Source organism: Notothenia rossii (genome assembly GCF_949606895.1).
Source record: "Notothenia rossii genome assembly, chromosome: 3".
Taxonomy (NCBI): Eukaryota; Metazoa; Chordata; class Actinopteri; order Perciformes; family Nototheniidae; genus Notothenia; species Notothenia rossii.
This window is the reverse complement of record NC_136901.1, coordinates 75,494,599-75,505,636: the sequence shown is the minus strand read 5'-3', so window position 1 is coordinate 75,505,636 and position 11,038 is coordinate 75,494,599. Positions and strand designations below refer to the sequence as shown.

The 11,038-nt window shown below is 41.0% G+C and overlaps 1 protein-coding gene across 3 annotated transcripts in view; it reads right to left on the bottom strand.

Annotated features, from left to right (window-relative positions):
* Positions 1-11,038, bottom strand: part of LOC307031523 (protocadherin alpha-8-like) — a 96,091-nt gene that overhangs the window by 64,936 nt on the left and 20,117 nt on the right. The window contains exon 1 of one of the 3 annotated variants that reach the window (XM_079668715.1): positions 3,451-5,930. The exons of 1 other annotated variant lie outside the window; for it this stretch is intronic. In XM_079668715.1, the coding sequence (XP_079524841.1) occupies positions 3,451-5,802 (2,352 nt within the window). In that variant the 5' untranslated portion in view covers positions 5,803-5,930. Of the gene's footprint in view, positions 1-308; positions 2,753-3,450; positions 5,931-11,038 lie in introns of those variants that run through there. One more of the 3 variants, XM_079668714.1, reaches the window with a different exon arrangement.

Genomic DNA, 11,038 nt, shown 5'->3' with positions numbered 1-11,038 from the left:
TCACCTTGGTCAGTGCTAGGATATAAACCATGAATAATGACACGAAATATGAAGCAATGTCTTGAACAAAAAAGGCATTATCTTTTTCATTTATGTTGCTTTACATAGCGAACATTAATATGTTTCCTAGGAGGAAATAATCTTGCTATAACGTGCAGAAAACTCTATTAATGCAGATGTATTGTATTGTATTTGGGCTGATTGATATATTTGGTTTGCAGTATCATTGTGTGACACATTTATCCGTCAACACATACCATAGACAAATATGATAGTTATCTTAACTTAGAATCAAAACATGGTCTTACCTCTGTAGATGTCCCCCTCCTGTCAGGAAGCACTAGTGTGTTGGCATGGCTGCCCGGGACTATAGTAGATCCTATACTCATTCTGGGTCCAACTAACATGTAGCGCTTGTCTCCAGATCTGTACTGGATGCTGTGACACAGTGTCCCATCATAGTTAGTCTCTTGTAGATATTTAGAAGTATAGTCTGTGGACTTAGAGCACTGCATTGCAATCAGCACGATGATGCTGATGAGAAAAAGTGTTGAGACTGAGCCCAAAGTTATCATCAGGTAAAAAGTCACATTATTATCCTCATCATCCTTTGTTGCACTTTTAACATCAGCAGCAGCAAAAGCCTCTCTGGGCTCCACAAGTTTAACAACCACAGTAGCTGTTGCTGACAAGGAAACGTTGCCATTGTCTTTCACCAGTATGAGCAGTTTCTGCTCAACCTCGTCCGTCTCTGTGAATGAGCGAAGTGTTCTGATCTGTCCTGTATAGCGGTCCAAACCAAAGAGACTGTGGGCATTAACTTCCTGCAGTGAGAACAGTAACCAGCCGTTATATCCTATATCAGCGTCATAGGCTCTGACTTTAGTCACCAAGTGTCCTGCGTTCACATTGCGGGGAATCTCCTCCAAACCTTCAGCAGAACCGTTAGAGCTGACCGGATACAGGATGACTGGAGCGTTGTCGTTCTGATCCAGAATGAACACGTGCACTGTGACGTTGCTGCTTAGTGACGGAGTTCCAGAATCTGTGGCGAAAACTTGGAACTTGAACGTTTTCAGAGTCTCAAAGTCAAAGCTTTTTAGTGCTGAAATATCTCCAGTTTCAGAGTTGATATTTAGGAATGACGTCATATCACGAAGCAGGCCATGCCCTCTCACAAGGTGGTATGTTATTGCTGCATTTTCATTCATATCATTATCAGCTGCATTAACAGAAAATATTGATGCACCAGGGCCATTGTTTTCTACCAAATACAGTTCCAAAGGATTCTGACTGAAAAGTGGCCTGTTGTCGTTTACATCTGACACCTGAACACTCAAGGTTTTTACGGTGGAAAGTGGAGGTTCCCCGCAGTCAGTAGCTGTTATTGTGATGTCGTAATGGGACACAACTTCTCTGTCTAAACGCCCCTTTGTGACTAGGGAATACATGTTTTCCTCAATGGATGGCGTCAAATCAAACGGAACATTTCCCAATATTTTACAAATAACTTTACCATTAACCCCGGAATCTCTGTCAGTAACACTGATGAGAGATATGACTGTGCCAGGCTTTAAATCTTCTGGGACTATGTTAGACAATGATGTTACCTCAATGTTTGGCTTGTTGTCGTTCATATCTTTTATTTTAATCACAACTCTGCTTTGGGCTCTCGAAGGTGGCTGGCCTTTATCTGAAGCCTGCAGATCTAGTCTATACATCTCTGCGTCCTCAAAGTCCACTTCTCCTTTAAATCGAATCTCACCAGTGACGCTGTCTAATTCAAATGTATCTTTAACTTTTTTCTTTTGCGTTTTTCCAAACATAAATTCAATTTGGCTATTAGAACCTTCATCTAAATCTGTAGCATTTATTTGTATTACAAGGGTTCCTATCAGGGCATTTTCTTGTAATGACACAGTGTATATATCTTCGCTAAACACAGGGCAATTATCATTCGTATCTATAACAGTGATAGTTACATTTAAGCTCCCATATTTTGACGGACTGCCCCCATCTAGAGCTGTCAGGACTAAACGGTGTTCTGCCTTTTGCTCCCTATCCAAAGGCTTTTTCAGCACTAAGAATGGTATCTTGTCCTCCTCGCTGTCTCTGATTACTATATAAAAAAAAATATTTGAGCTCAATTTGTATATCCGGACTGAGTGTGTACCGACATCAGGGTCTCGAGCTGCATGAATTTGGAAACGAGTGCCTGTAGGAGTATTCTCTGCTATTTCCAGGCGCTGCTCGCTTTCTGGAAAAGTCGGTGAATGATCATTAACATCCGTTATTTCGACGCCAACGTAGTGGATTTCCAGTGGGCTTTCAACAACAATTTTTAGACTTATCAAACAAGCCTTGATTCCATCACAGAGCTCTTCGCGGTCCATAGTGTTTCCAATATACAACACTCCATTGTTTTGATTCAATTGAAACAGCGCGTCATTGGGTCCTGAAACGATACGGAACCGCCTGGCTGTCAAAGTGCTGATATCAAGCCCTAAGTCTTTAGCAACATTTCCAACAACTGAGCCAACTTGTACTTCTTCTGGAACAGAGTATCTTAGCTGAGCTGAAACCAGTTCTCCAAAGCCCAGAAACAAAATCCCGGCCATCCAGCAGCAGTTCACTCGGCGCCTTTGTCCTCGTTCTCCCATTGTGAAGCAACAATTAAGGATTTCCTTCCGGCAAATACAGCGATCCAATTATTCAACGAACAAGTCTGAATGTATCCATTTCACGATTCTCAAATATAAGCTTCCACACATACATATTAACCGATAATCATATTAGATACCCTACGATGTGTCCGTCTGCGTACCACCTCGATAAGAGAGGATCCAGAGATGGGCAGGGCCTGTGCAGAATGAGCTTCACAGCCATTACCTTGGCAACACTGACACCATGTGACCAGTGGGCTACAATACCATACGAAATCCTAATGTTGTTTAATTTCACTATACCCCCTTCTTTATTACATATAACTGCTTTATGGTATAATGTTGCAAACAGTCTCGTAGTAAAGGACACTGTGAGTGCTCCATATGCTTCACAGAGTGAGAATATTCCCGAAAGTCAAAAATCATATTTTGTATGTTTCAACCTGATCAACCGCCAACCAGAGTGTGTTGTTCTTATTATAGTTAAACAACACTTCGGGTGCCCTTAGTTTAATTCAAAATGCGTGGCTTGAAGTATGAATAGTAACTAAATGTGTATTACACATTTTGTAAAACATAGTGATTATTCCCCTCCAATGCCAAAAAAACTGAGAAAATCACAAACAACAAAAAAGTATATTAAAGCAACATGGACGGCACCATTTCACACCAGCAGGGAGAAATACAGAAAACAAAAACAATATCTCTAACCTTAAACAACATATCGACAACAATGTAATATATAGTTGTACAATACCATTGTGTAAGAAATAAAACATACATTTACCTCTGTAGATGTCCCCCTCCTGTCAGGAAGCACTAGTGTATTGGCACGGCTGCCCGGGACTATAGTAGATCCTATACTCATTCTGGGTCCAACTAACATGTAGCGCTTGTCTCCAGATCTGTACTGGATGCTGTGACACAGTGTCCCATCATAGTTAGTCTCTTGTAGATATTTAGAAGTGTAGTCTGTGGACTTAGAGCACTGCATTGCAATCAGCACGATGATGCTGATGAGAAAAAGTGTTGAGACTGAGCCCAAAGTTATCATCAGGTAAAAAGTCACATTATTATCCTCATCATCCTTTGTTGCACTTTTAACATCAGCAGCAGCAAAAGCCTCTCTGGGCTCCACAAGTTTAACAACCACAGTAGCTGTTGCTGACAGGGAAACGTTGCCATTGTCTTTCACCAGTATGAGCAGTTTATGCTCAGCCTCGTCCGTCTCTGTGAATGAGCGAAGTGTTCTGATCTGTCCTGTATAGCGGTCCAAACCAAAGAGACTGTGGGCAGTAACTTCCTGCAGTGAGAACAGTAACCAGCCGTTATATCCTATATCAGCGTCATAGGCTCTGACTTTAGTCACCAAGTGTCCTGCGTTCACATTGCGGGGAATCTCCTCCACACCTTCAGCAGAACCGTTAGAGCTGACCGGATACAGGATGACTGGAGCGTTGTCGTTCTGATCCAGAATGAACACGTGCACTGTGACGTTGCTGCTTAGTGACGGAGTTCCAGAATCTGTGGCGACAACTTGGAACTGGAACGTTTTCAGAGACTCAAAGTCAAAGCTTTTTAGCGCTGAAATATCTCCAGTTTCTGAGTTGATATTTAGGAAAGACATGTAAATTGGACTCCCTTCTCTCACTACATGATATGAAATAGCTGCATTGTCATTCAAATCGTTGTCGGTTGCGCTTACAGAGAAAATAGAGTTTCCAGCAACATTATTTTCGGAAAGGTAAAACTGTAATGGGTTTTGAGAGAAATGTGGTCTGTTGTCGTTTACATCTGATATCTGAATGTTGAGAGTTTTCAAACTAGATAAGGGAGGTTCACCACAATCAGTGGCTTTTATTGTTATTTCATAATGTGATATCTGCTCTCGATCCAAAAATCCCTTAGTGACAACTGAATAAATGTTCTCCTTATAGGAGGGCTTTAATTCAAACGGAACATCTGAGGTTATGCTTGGAATTATTTTTCCATTCACACCGGAGTCTTTATCCTTGATGCTGATAAGAGAAATCATTGAGCCAGGCTTCAAATCTTCAGACACTGTATTAGACACTGATGTAATTTCTATTTCTGGTGGATTATCATTGACGTCTATTATCTTTATAACGACTCTACACTCACCTGTCAGTGGAGGTGTTCCCTTATCTGATGCCTCTACATCGAGTTTATAAACATCGTTTTCTTCATAATTCACTTCTCCTTTTACTTTAATCTCTCCAGTTAATTTGTTTAATTCAAAAATGTCATAAACTTTTTTCTTCAGAGTTTTTCCGAGGTTATATTCTATTTCCCCATTAATGCCTTCGTCTGGATCCGTTGCATTCAGTCTAAATATTAAAGTACCGACGGGGATATTTTCGTGTATTGAAATGTGGTAAATCTCCTGACTAAACATCGGACGGTTATCATTACTATCCAGCACAATAATAGAAACATTAAGTGTGCCTGAATTTGGAGGTTTACCTCCGTCAACTGCTGTAACCAGCAGCGTGTGTTTGTTCTTTTTTTCTCTGTCCAACGATTTCTTCAGCACTAAAAATGGTATTTTATCCTCATCGCTTTGGCGAATATCTACTTCAAAATGTTCATTTGACGTTAAAGTGTATGTTCGAATAGAGTTTATTCCAGCATCGGGGTCACGAGCAGTGTGCAGTTGAAATCGCTTTCCTGGTAGTGTTTGTTCAAATATTTCAAATATCTGTTCCCTTTCAGGAAAACTAGGAGAGTGGTCATTTACATCCGTAATTTCTACAACTACGTAGTGTATTTCCAAAGGGTTTTCAACAATAACTTTTAGCTCCATTAGGCAGGCACCGGTTCCCTGACAAAGCAGCTCTCTGTCAATTTTCTTATGAACATGCAGAGCCCCATTGTTCTGGTTTACCTCAAATAACGCGCCCTCGGATTCAGAAACAACACGGAATCGTCGGTCAATCAAAGAGGGGATATCAAGACCAAGATCCTTTGCAACATATCCAACAATAGTCCCATCTTTCACCTCCTCGGGGATCGAGTATCGTACTTCTGCCAAAGCCCGTATTCCAACAAACAACAGTGGAGCCAAATTAAAAGCAAACCAGAAGCAGGCCTTTCTTCGAACTTGCATTTCGATACCCATCGTTTTCCAAAAAGAGATACAAAAACACCCGTTTTCGCGATAGCTGCCTATAACTAACCCAATGTGGTTTTCATATTTACTAATTGCAGAACACAGTTTCGTCAGAGGACGGGCTCATTCAATGCCTTCTCTGCTTCGTTTCAAGGGGCAAACAAAAGATTAATGTGGGGAGTGGCGACGTTTCTTTGGGTTTTCCAATGTAATACTGACACCCAGAGGTAACTGAGAAATGTAGTGGCAATTTCTTATGTTACTTTATATGGTAAAGCCAAATGATTATATTATGCTTAGAAATTGTATTGGAGCAACTCAACCTGTTGAACCACAAGGGAGCATCCCGCCAAGGTCGTACCTGAAGAATGCGGCCCTCCCTAAGGGAGGATTGTAAGATAACAGTTTTCTGTCAAAGTCTTTGTCTTTATTACTTCCTGCACAGCAACAGTCCTCTATAAAACACACACACACACATTATACCCTGTGTGCACTCCTGCAGACTAATATATACTCCTCTGTGAGACATGTGAGACATGTACCTTCGAGGCTTCGAATAAAGATCTTAAAAGACAACGCTGCCTGCTTTCATCAGTTTATTATTGATTACTCTCATTGTACATCTTTACAGTATTGACGAGTTTAAAATATCCACGACAAAAATCACAAAGCGAGTCATAGGCTACAAATAAGAAAGGCATATGCATTTCTTATTTGTAGCCTATGACTCAACCATGTCATGTTACCAGGAATGTGCACATACATTTGGAGGGGCTATTGCTCTAATCTGGAAAAAGCCCCCACCCAAAAAAAAAAACATAAGGCCTTTTGAAAATGCTAACTTGTTTTAATCTAAAAGAAACCAAACGATTATTACATTAACTAATTTGAACAGTAATTCACATCATAATCTCATAACAAAATAAACTAAGGCGACTACTTGCATTGGGTGACTTGATTTTCAAATGAAAACCGGGGAAATGTTTTATTTTGCAGTCCATATCTCATTAAAATATCTAATGTTAGTAACTAGGCCTATTAAAGAAACAATGGGGACAATTCTGTTTTAATCTAGATTGACCATTGTAACTGCTGTGCAGACATACTGATAAAATAGGGGTTCTAACTAATTACCTGTGGTATCTTACCTTTTGTTATTATTACATGTTATTGCATTTATCCAGCAGGGGGAAAACGTACTCTTTGTACTAAAAGAGCCTGTTGTATTATACGTTCCCATGAGGAAGTCTCGGGAAGTCCGGGGAAGCATGTAACAAAAGTAAAACAGCTAAACCTCTCCGATGTTGAGGAATGTGGAAATAACATTATTGGTCACAAGATACAACATACCTTAAATAAACTCACTAATTAATTAAACCAGTTCAATATGTATTATTCTTATTCTTATCATTCTTTATGAGTGCAGTATCTAAATACTTATTTATTTAGTATTCCATAACTTAATAAAAGAGATGGTCAAACTAAAGTGGCAGAAATCCTACAATGAAGCGGGACAGTTAAGTGTTCTCCTGAATGTGAGAGGGCGATCAAGAAAAGAGAGCGAGCGGCCCGGTTGAGGGAGTTTACAGAGCAGATGAAAAGACACAGAAATACAGAAGCACGTGTATATTTAGGTGTTTTTTGTAAATAACCGACGGTGTCAAGAGGATACAGTCCCCTGGTTTGTCCCCTATACTCTCACTGCCAAGAGAAAACTTAAAATCAATTTGCTAAAATCCGACAGAGATGGTCTGAACGCACCGGCACCAATACAACTAAATGTTGAATATTCCAGCAGCTTTCATATACAAACAAAACAAACACATCGTAGGGCAGCCTACATCTTATAAAACACATGGATTGTGATATAGCTTCAGCTTCTGTCCTGATGCCTGCTACTGTCACGATTCTTGTGTTATGTCACGTTTTTAGTTGTGTATGTCTTGTAATGGGTGTTTTGCTGTTCTCCCTGTCATGTTTCCCTCCTTGTGTATTGTCTGGTCCTTCTCCCTGTGTTTTCCTCCCTGTCGTTAGTTTCCCTGGTCTGTCTAATTGTCTGATTGTGTCAGAGATTGAGTAGGCCTACTCGAGTCCTGGATTCGGACTTGAGTCGGACTCGAGTGCCGATTTTCGGGACTCGTGACTCGACTCGGACTCGTGCACTGATTGACGCGACTCGGACTTGGACCCGTGAATTCTCGCGTACGCTGACGACTTGGACTCGGACTCGTGAAATCCCCCCCCCCCCACGATGACTCGGACTCGACTTTTGACGCTCTGACCTGGACTCGGACTCGTGAGTTTCCTCCCCCCCACGATGAGTCGGACTCGACTTGTACATTGACGCCTTGACTTGGACTCAGACTCGGACTCGAGCAAGTTTTCTCTGGAGTCTGATGTCCTCTATCCTAGCATGTGCACCTGTGAGGCAAGTTCAAGGACTGGGCCCCGCTATTCCAGTCTAGAGATGTCTAGAGACACACCCCGCATCGTGCTGTATGTTTTCACACATTCTGCTTCCACATAGGAAAAGAGCAGCGCAAAATGCTCGTTATGTGGAAACAATATTGAAAAGAAGGCTCCGTAACACATTACTCAGGATCGAGTTCAGACATGGCTGTCTTGAACACTATCATCAGAGTAACGTGATCTAATCAATAAATAAAGATTCAGCCGATAACACGAAAGCACATGGCAATTTAACATGCAGAATGACGTCATTTTGCATGCTAAGTAGCCATGTGCTTTCTGGGGCTAAATCTTTATCAGTAAACCGATTTAACCGGTAAAAGTTACTTCAAAATAAGAGTCCCGATCTTATTACTATCAAAATAAAAGTGCAAAACGAAAACTTTACCATAGGAAAAATATTGGCATACAAATATAATCAATTCTCTAAAAGGTAACTCATTTTAAATATAGTTAGACATATTAAAGGTCATTTACAATAATAATAATAATAATAATAATAATAATAATAATAATAGTAATAATATTAATGTAAGCTTTGTATAATAGCACCTATTAGAAGAATTGTAGCCAAACTCGCTTCACAGCAGTTCAATAGACATATTAGTATAACATGACAGGATAAAAGCAATGTAGAGGAGCAGCTACATTTCACAACACATATATCCACGAAGGTTAATACATGAAGACTTGTGACTCGGACTTGACTTGGACTCTTTTTAGGTGACTCGGCCTTGGACTCGGATTCGAACTAAGGGAATGATGACTCGGAATCGACTCGGCCAATCCTTGGGTGACTCGGACTTGGACTCGGACTCGAACACAGGTAACCATGACTCGGACTTGACTCGAACACTCCTTGGGTGACTCGGACTCGGACTCGACTGCGACTCGAACGCACTTATTGCAAGTCGCTTTGGATAAAGGCGTCAGCTAAATGCAATGTAATGTAATGTACTTCTGTCTTAACAGGTGCCTATTCAAGATCAATCCGGACAAGGGGACTAAAGTGGAGAGGAAGGAAGAAAAACAAAAACAGCACTCGATAAAGGTGCATTCATTAATTACAAACGTCGCTCACTCTGAATGGAGAGAGTGGAAACACACACACATAGTCATGTACACACGCACACACATAACTGGTAAATGTATTTAGTGTTTATAATTGTTGTCTTTTCAACAAAATGTCGGGGAAATGTTGGCTATTGTTAAACGTTGAAACGTTTCATTGCCGGTCTATTCTGCTATATATAATATATTTTATTTAATGTTTTTATTTTTGTGATGTATATTATTATTTTCAATAATATATTGTATATATATATATATATATATATTTGTGATTTTTATTCTACAAAACATCTGACAGTTAATGTAAACTTGGGCATTTGCAAAGTAAAATGACATGTTTACTTTGTGTTTTACATGTAAATGGTCTTAGATTTCATGAAGTTCGCTGACGACACGACCGTCATCGGCCTTATCACCGACGGCGATGAGACGGTGTACAGAGAGGAGGTCGAAAACCTGACATCTTGGTGCCAGGATAACAACCTCCATCTCAACGTCAGCAAAACCAAGGAGCTGATTGTGGACTACAGGAAGCAGCAGAGAGAGGGACACGCCCCCATCGCCATCAATGGGACTACGGTGGAGAGAGTCAGCAGCTTCAGGTTCCTCTGTGTCCACATCACTGAGGACCTGACATGGACTCATCACTGAGGACCTGACATGGACTCATCACTGAGGACCTGACATGGACTCATCACTGAGGACCTGACTCATCACTGAGGACCTGACATGGACTCATCACTGAGGACCTGACTCATCAATGAGGACCTGACATGGACTCATCACTGTGAACCTGACATGGACTCATCACTGAGGACCTGACTCCTCACTGAGGACCTGACATGGACAAGTCACCGAGGACCTGACATGGACTCATCACTGAGGACCTGACTCATCACAGAGGACCTGACATGGACTCATCACTGAGGACCTGACATGGACTCATCACACTAACAGCATCACCAATACAGCTAGACAGCGGCTCTTTTTTAAAATTGTACTAATCAATGTATTGAACATGTTAGAAACAAAACAAACAATAATAATAATTCAAGGCTCAAGGTATTAAAAAAATATATTCTCAAAGTAGCTATCATGTTCAAAAGGAAAAATAAGAAGCTTAAAAACGTTTCTTGACCTTATTCTGTCTGTGCTTGCCTTATTTGTGTTCGTTTTGGAGACGTGTGATCTGTTGAACTGTGATCGACTAGATGGCCTTGATCTGGGAACCGGAGATCGATTGCTTTGGTCTCCGCCCACATACTGTTTTTTTTTGCTGCACTTTCCTCACTCGAGTAAAGTACTGGCAAGTGTAACCTAACTTTGACCCTTGTCATAATTCTCCCCTTTTATCAGGGGCGTAACATCAACAACAAACTACCCAAGTTGTTCTATAGACAAGTTTACGCGCCAAAACACGGGTAGCGCCATAACCCTACACAAATGCACTTCATTTCCGCCGGAAGTCTTTTGCACAGCGTCTGTCGGTGTAAACCGGTGTAAACAGTCAGACGGGTACTGGTGTAAACACAGCGATTTCGATGCTAACAGTGATGCTAGCTTGGGAACACGATTCTACTTCTTTGACTGGAGATGGCGTTACTCTCCCCCACCCGAATTCAGTGCAAAACTGGGAGGATAACATGACGACGTGGCCCAGCATAACGTACAGCAAAATTTGCTCCTACTTCGTTCAATCCATGGC